Source organism: Agelaius phoeniceus, chromosome 2 (genome assembly GCF_051311805.1).
Source record: "Agelaius phoeniceus isolate bAgePho1 chromosome 2, bAgePho1.hap1, whole genome shotgun sequence".
NCBI lineage: Eukaryota > Metazoa > Chordata > Aves > Passeriformes > Icteridae > Agelaius > Agelaius phoeniceus.
This window is the reverse complement of record NC_135266.1, coordinates 18,736,946-18,745,680: the sequence shown is the minus strand read 5'-3', so window position 1 is coordinate 18,745,680 and position 8,735 is coordinate 18,736,946. Positions and strand designations below refer to the sequence as shown.

Here is an 8,735-nt window from a genome sequence, read left to right as displayed (position 1 = left end):
ATGCACTAATTTTCCAGATTTCAATTTGAGTGAGGCCACACAGGAAAAATCCTCTGTCTATAGGAAAATCCAAATTATATATTGTTGTTGTGATGATTGGTGAGATTTTTTTTCAAGGACCTTCCCAACCAAACCAAGACATTTGAACACTATATACCTGGGCTAGGCAGAGAGGCAAAGTCTACTTGTTTCTACAAAAATTACCACTACAGCTGACAGCAGTAACAATGAATATTACTGCTTAAAAATATTAAAGCACTGTGGTTTATCTGTATTTTTGCCTATACTGCCTTTGTTCCAGTCACGTCTGGCCTGGCCAGAATTTTGCCTTATAGATCTCAGAGATTAATATGTTGAATTTGTTAGAGAGATTTTATTTTGCTCAGGGATTCTGGCAGAAAGTTGGTGTGCTGCTTCATGAAGAGATAGCAGCATGCCCAAGATGTAGTTTCATTAAGTTTGTGAACTCTGTATTATCTGTGGCTTTCTTGTTTGACACCAGCTGTGATTCAAGGACTTAAAGCATTGTGCCATTTTCATTTAAGGCTACATTGCTGAAGTGTGTTTTCCTTCCTTTTAAATTTCCATGTGCTGTACTTCATCCTTGTTATCATAAAAATTCAGTCATGATTCAGGCGCTTAATTGCTTTAATATTTGGCTTTAAAAACACTTTCAATTTTAATGATATTGAGTGATCCTTCAGAGAACATCATTAGCTCAAATTTACAGCTTATAAATTTGTACATTTTTTCCTTTCTTTGCTGATGTCTATTCAGCAGATTCCTTCACTACAACATTAAATTCCTCCATATAATCCCCTCAAGTATTCACATAGCATCTGCCTTTTGCATTATTAATATTGGTATTGTTTGTCTTCCAGGAAGAGTAGTTAATTAGGAAAAAATAGAAAAGTCTCTTTAAATTGATGTATTATTTTATCATAGTAACTATACTACATGATACGTACATAGGGAGCCACAGAAAAATATTGTAGGAAAAAAGGGAAATATATCAACATGGAAATTATTAAAATAGCCCCAACTACCAAAATACTGAACCTTCGTGAGAATTGGTATTTACCAATTTTTTTTTAAAAACCCACACAATAGTTAAAGACAGCAAAGTGAAGCCCACAACATGTAAGAAATGTCAAAATTAAGGTTATCAATGAAAAGTTAGATTTTTTTCTTATATTTTTGTATCTTATGATACAGTTTGAAATTACTTCAAATTACTATTTTCTATGGGATTCTTGCCTTGTCCAGTGTGAAGGAAGGATCTGTCCTCTTGTGAAAGGTGCAGTCTCATAAATAAGAGTATTTATTTATTGATAGATTAATTATTTATTGATGTGAATATTCATCATTAATTATGTATTCATTATTATCAAAATTAATCATAAAAATGAGAGTAAACATAGTGTTGGAAAGCTCTTTATTACATGAGAAGTGCCCTTTCTGCATATGGGAGATAACACAGAGAGCTGGGCCAAAGTACAAGTTATATAAGCAAGGATTGCAGAGATGCTACACTCAAGCTCCACCGAAATAATTAAGCACAACCTTAATTCTGACAGTTTCTAACATTTTATTGCTTTTTGGCTGTCATTGGTAATTCAGAATGATATTGCCAACTGCAACTAAATTCTAGATTCTGTACTTCATCAGTTTATGAAATTCACATCATGCTTAGAGCTCCTGTAGTATCATGTAGCCATTTTATTATACAGAGACACTTCCTTTGGTAGCATCAAGAATGATAAAGAGGGATTAGTATTTGGCAATACTAAAAGTGGACTCTTTCCCTTATGGCTTCACAGCTCTTGATGCTGAACAAGAGAATTCCCTCAGTTAATCATGATGTTTGCTCTCATTCTTTTCTGGTAATTACACCACTCTTTGAGCTATTAATGCTCAGACCACAGCTTAGTTCATAGCTATACATGTCAGATTTCTGGCAAATGTAATTCTTTCAGAGCAGGATGTGGTAGCAGAGAAATGGGATATTCCTGTGAGTCCAACCTAGTGGTATACCATATATATAGGAAGCTCATCTTAAATTTATTACGTCTTTTATTCTGCTTGATTTTTTTTCACAGTGCTCACTCTGTTTTTCTGGTTTTTGATGTTTTTAATCGGTTTGATGACATCAGTGGTTAAGAACATGTGGCATCATGATATGAAGGGGTTTGTATGTAGAGATTACATATCAGCTGTTGCTGCATAGAAGTTGAATGGGAGGGCATCTGCAGTACAGAAGGAAGGATGGACTCTGCTGTGCCTAGAGTGGGACATATGTGTGCTTTTGTTAGTGAGATCTTGTTCTTAGGGACCATGAGAGGAGACCTGCCTTTCTACAAGACCACTTGATAGCAGAAGAGCTAAAAAGACTAATTATGACTCCTGCCTATTACTTATGAGGGAGTAAACTTTGGATCCTGGCTGTGCATGAGGATGATCTGATTAAAATATAGGCACTTTCCAAGCAGTAAGGTTTATTTGAAACCTTTCTGTAAGCTGAAGCTTGCAGTTTCTCATAATATGCAGCTGATATCTTTCAGCGAGTGCAAACCTGATTGTAATGCCTGACTGAAAACAAAAATAGATTTGGAAACAAAACTGGACTCTTTTTCTGTCCATAACAGTTCTTCACTTCATAGCACATGGCTACACCTGCACATATCTCTCTCAAGTGAATTCAAGTGTAATTCAATAACTTAACAAATAAATCATTCTGGCAGCTGTTGTCTTCTGTTAAATCATTCTTTCCAGAACTGATCATATTTTAATAGCTGTCTTCATTTTGGCAAAGGTTTTCACAGCCTAAGCCTCTTTCACCAAGTACAAGGCCAAGTTTATGGCTTGAGAGTAAACTTAACACCAATCTGGATGTGCCTACTCCTAAATGTGTATATGTAAACAAAAATTAATTTGGAGAAATATGTATATTAATCCTTGCCTAAGTATGAATATTATCCAGGTGATCTAAGCAATGGACTGCGTTAGGGGGAAGCTGCAAGGACAAGAGACGACATGCTCCTGGCAATTCATCAGAAACTCATGAGATTGCATGAATCTTCTCCAATTCAGCACTTCTGGAAGTGCCTCTGGGCCCCTTTGTTAGTGTGTGTTGTCACAGGTGTACACAGAGCAATTTTTGACAGTTTTGGAGAAGAAGAAAGGTTAAGTGGATTGTCGCTATAGGACACAAAAGAACACAAGCTCACCACCATTCTCAAGGTGAAGGAAAAAAGGGAAGTTTATTTTCTGACCCTAACATTTATAGTTTTCTAAAAGTGACAGCGGATTGGAGGGTGACAGTGACACCTCTCCAATGACACTGGTCAAACTAACAGTCTATCAACTCTTTCTTCCTCTATAAAGGAATGCAAAACAATGAGTTATTTACAGAAAGTGTGTGAGAAAGTTCACTACAAGAATGTCAACATCACAAGGCTTAGAAAATCTTAAAAAACCAGAGTGACAGTGGATGGCATAGCCTTTATGGTGCTAGGACGCTCTGGATTGCAGTTGCTTCTGAGTATATTCTTAAAACTGAGTATGTGTGAGCATATTGGAGTATTTAAATGGAAAGCCCTAGCTCAGTCAAACTCATGGGAAACAAACTCTGAACAAATGTGCATCCATGTGAAAATAATGACTTTTAAAATTTTTGGCATATGCATATGTGATGCAATGCTGAGTAGAGAAAAGTAATTTTCATAGCTTTTCTTAGCAGAGCTGCCCTCAGGATGGGGCTGAAAAGTGAACTTCAGTTGTTTCAGGCTAATACATTCTGTAAGCAGTAATCCAAAGGCTTCTCCCTCACTCCTCTAAAATAACACTTTCAAACTCCTCCTGTTTTCATAGGTGGTCATGAATATATCACAGGTATCACCTGCTTATGTGTTTGCAAATGATAGAATACCAGTGAAAGCAGATCCTTCCCTTATTTTGTGTGATTAGTTACTTACACAGGGTATGCATAAAGAAGTTGAGACTCATGATTGTTTTTTTTAGTGAGTACACTTATCTATTAATCACTTAAAATAAAACAAACATAATAATAGAATTTTATAAGACTTATAATACTCTAGAGATTACTTGGCATAAACAAGAATATGGAATCTTCTATCTCACCAGACAGGAGAGCATTTCCCTTGGTCTCTGAGGCTGAGAAATAATGCTTCCTGAGTAACCACCTCTTTCAGGCCAGTGTCTTAGAGAACACCCCTAACATTCATTGGTGCTGCTTTACCAACTCTTCCAGTCAGCACCAGCTATCACTGCCCTGACTGCAGATCTGTGGGCCTTTGATGCCCTAACTTTTACTAACTTTTACAGCTGTTGGCAAACTGCTGCCAAGTCACTGTCTCTGTCTCTGCTGTCTGGTAGAGTTCAGTTTCATTTGATCATTATAGCAAGAAAGCAGATCAGGCTTCTGAGGAAAGATCACCATTTTATGACCTTGTGAATCTGTAATTCAGTGGAGCTGTAGCTCCAGTGCTTATGCGTTAGAAGGCTCAGTGCTGTGGAAAACAGCAATTTAAGCATTTTTTTTTTAAATTCAGAGTATCTAATTGCTGTTAGGAATATGGGTTTGGTGGTGGAGTGGAAAATACATATATTGACTTATTTAAATAAATTATGTCAGCTGGTATAAAGGAATAAAGTTCCATTTTCTGTTCCTGTGATGACTCAGTACTTGACAAGTTGTTTTCCCTAGCTCCCAAGGTAAAAGAAGCAGCTGCCTTTGGCCCTCATCTGGCACAGAGGAAAATTCCAGTGTCGAGACCAGAGCAAGAAGGTGGCTTACTTTTATCATACAGTATTTATTTTCCTGTGTATTGTATCTATTTGTGACAACCTGTGTTAGCCAAGTCAGAACTAGTTTAAAAGCCTTTAATATAAACCAAAGATTTTGTGGACACATTAGAGACGGTATCTGGCCAAACTATGCTACCAGTTCCAACGTGTCCTTTTCCAAGCATATTTTACTGTTTATAACCCATGCATAGAAAGTTTCCCCGCATTAGAACTTGACTTGCAATTGAATTTCACTTGAATAATTTCATAGTCATGAAAAAATAAAGTAGCTCCTATTGTCTGTAAAATGAAAACATGTTGCATAGCACACAAACAATGTACACATGTGCTGGTTGACATTTTTTTCCAATTTAGAAAGCAGTAGTCTCAGAAACAATGGATTTAGACAACAAAGCTCTCTAAATGCCATGTACTGCATGTCTCTGTCTCACGATAAAATACATTAAAATAACAAGAAGGATGCTTCTTTCTGAGGAAATTCAGAGGCTGATGTATTACTCTTAATCTGATCTGTCATGCTTGCATTGCACAATGTCCCTTTGTGTGTGTGATGATTTTCATCTGCACAGTCATGAAGGCTGTGGTGTGCTCTGGCTGACACCCTTTTCACCCTTTTCTGAAGGTCAACTGATCTGGGCTATTCCCAGCTCCATGTAGTTGGATTATCAGGTGCTGATGTAAGGGATTCTTCTCATGGGAAGCCAGTTTCTCTCAAAGCATAGAACTGGAACTTGAGCTGATTGCAACTACAGCAGTATAACAAATGGAGAATGGAGAGCTCTAAAGCTGGCAGATCTCAATTCCTGATGCTCGAGTTCAACACTAACAGCTCCACCTATACTTGGGGATTTGCAGGCCATTGATAAACAGAAGTCACAGCATATAAACTCATGTGCAGGTGTGAGTAAAAAGACACTGAGCTAAAGAAATAATTACTACATAATGTTTTGATTTTTTGCAGTTGCATCTCGGTCAACACTATCTGAATTCAGATTATAATTTTAGAATGATCTGTACATTAATAACTGTATGAATAAAGAGCAAAATATTTTAACAGTACTTAGGATATGCTCCTAAGTGCTCCTATTATCTCTGCCAATTTTTTTTTCAGTTGATTGCAGCTTCAGTCGAGGAGTTTGTGACTGGAAACAAGATGCTGATGATGACTTTGACTGGAATCCTGCTGATCGAGATAGAGGTATTCAGATATCTGCCATCTAGATAGGCTTTGATTTGATGGACTACCCCATCCAAAAAAAAAGGGGGTGAGGGGAAACAGAATCCAGGATTTTTCTTTTCTATCAGTGGGTTATCTTTATAATAGAAGAAAAGAGGCAGAGGATGCTAGGAGTGGATATTGTTTCTTTGAAATGTCCAGTTGAAAATAGTAATCAGCAATATATTTCAACACAAATAAATCAAAATAGTAAGAAAATTATTGAGAAAAATTAATTAAGAAAAATTATTAGAACATTACTGTTCAGAATTGCAAACTACAAGGCAATGCAAACCTTATTAACTACTTGTTGTGTCTCTCCAAGATTGGTAGGACATTTAATCACACATCTGTCATTTAGATGGATGTGGCAATGTAGTCACCCACATGGCTTAAATATCACTTGGATAACTGCTCAGAAATCTCAAACTCTGCAAGACAAACTCAGAATAAGCCAAGGGCAAGGGGCCTATTGAAGGACAACCAATACATGAACAGGTAGCAATGGGAGCCTGCTGAAACCTGAGAAACAGCACCATGAGAGCAATGTGGGACTGCTGAGTGGGTGCACATAAAAAGGTGGGGCTGGATGAGTTTGTTTGAAAGGATCTCTCTTTCCCTGTGACACAGAAATGTTGCAGAAGTTGCTGCAGTAGTGACCAGTGGATCCTACAGATCCTGCAGGCTGCTTACAGTTACCACACACACATTCTCTTCCTCTTCTTTAAGAGTCTTTCCATGTTAAGTCTTTCTTCACTAAACCTTCCTCTCCTGCTCCACGTAATTCCCTAAATCCCTTCTCTGTGCTGTCACTCCCAAGTAAACCTTAACCTGGCCTTATCCTGTCTCCCTGAACTTAACATATACCGATTGTGACTTTGTTTATGGCCCCAGATGTTTTATGCCTTTAAGACTTTGTGTGTGTTTGTCACTTCATTGGTCTTTCAGGACTTGGAAATAAGCTGTCAGTTCCCTTGTGAATTTGTCATTAATGCAGAGGACAGTGGAGAGAATATTGAGCTAGCTCAAGTACTGAAATAATCTGACCACAGAGGCACAGCAGCATGTTTCAGACTTGCATTTGGAAAACAGATGGTTTTGCCTTCAGAAGATAGTGCAAGGAAGAATGACTGTAATTGCCATTGAAATATGAACTCATCTCCTCTGTAAACTGATCTGACTTCCAAACCTACAAGTTTATTTCTTGCTAAGTACACTTCCTGCTGCTTTTCTCCAATGTGATTTTAAATTATTCAACTACTTTCAGCTTCCCCTTATTTTCTTAGCAAATGTATTCAAATTGCTAATAAATAACACTAGTGCGTTAAAGATAATTTTTTTAAAATTATTTTCTTTTTACAAGGTGATGGCTACTACATGGCAGTTCCAGCTTTTGTGGGGCACAAGAATGATATGGGGCGTTTAAATCTTCTCCTCACTGACCTCAGACCAAAAAGCAGCTACTGCCTGATTTTCAGTTATCGGCTTGCTGGTGAGAAAGTAGGAAAGCTTCGAGTGTTCCTGGCAAACAAAAAAACTGCTCCTGTCTGGGAAGAGAACAAAGGAAAAGATGAAAAGTGGAGAACTGGAAAAATAGAGATATTTCAGGGGGCTGAAACAACCAACAGTGTAAGTATACCACAGTTTATTAGCCAATTACCATAACCAACATGCTGGTTTGATTTCCTAATTCTCAAGTGTTCCACTAACTGTTTTATAGGCATCAGCAACCAAAAGGCTTATCTGAAATGGGAAACAGGAGCCCACATTTTAGGGGGCATTAAAGTTATCACCTGATTGTAATTTCAGAACTGAATCACCCCAATTGGTTAGAATACTGATGCCAGTAATTCTGTCATTTTGTAAAAATACTGCATCACGTCATAAATTAACACAAGTAATCAAAATCTGCCCTTAATATCTCATGCAACAGAAGCCTACATGCATGCCTAGAAAAATGAAAATTTTTCATTTCATAGAATAGGTTGCTCTCAAACCACACTAAATCAGATCATTCTAGCAAAAGGAGACATCATGTATAATCAAAGGGGGGCCATCACCATAGGAGCAGGGAGTACCAACAGGGACCACTGTGCACTGATATATGCCAGAAACTGCCTCAATCAGGACTTCCTCCTCGAAATTCTGGGGCCTGCTTTGCATTTGTGTAATGGAACATTTTCAGTGCTGTGTAAAGGCTTCTACTGTATAATTGAATACAGGGAACATAAAGGAAATGCAAGCCCTTTTCAAGGTCCTTTGCACAGCTGGAATGATGTAGAAAAGCTTTTAAATAAATGAGAATCAGAATATAAAATAAAAAACCCAAACATTCTATTCATAAAAACAACCCTCCTCTTTATATATAGTACACATACTATACTCAATACATACAAGAGTGTGTAAATATATATAGACTATGCACACAAAACCTGAGGATCCAAATAGATCAAAAATGAGCAGTTGTAATATCTTGAATAAATGAAATGCATGAACATCACATGCTGTGATAAAACTACATTATTATAAGAGGATTTCACTCAATTTGCATTTTTTTACAATAAAAGTAAATAATCTTATTAAAATAATCCATCTGGCATTGTAAATCTGTGCAGTGGATTTTAATCTAGTTCAAATAATGTACAAAAGCTTTAAAAATGGCAAAGATTCAAGTAATTAAGTCCTGTGTTGT

At 37.1% G+C, this 8,735-nt stretch overlaps 1 protein-coding gene across 1 annotated transcript in view; it reads left to right on the top strand.

Annotated features, from left to right (window-relative positions):
* EGFL6 (EGF like domain multiple 6) overlaps positions 1-8,735 on the top strand; it is a 31,691-nt gene that overhangs the window by 21,622 nt on the left and 1,334 nt on the right. The window contains exons 9-10 of the mRNA XM_077174693.1: positions 5,939-6,025; positions 7,407-7,672. Coding sequence (XP_077030808.1) covers positions 5,939-6,025; positions 7,407-7,672 — 353 coding nt within the window. The remainder of the gene's footprint in view (positions 1-5,938; positions 6,026-7,406; positions 7,673-8,735) is intronic.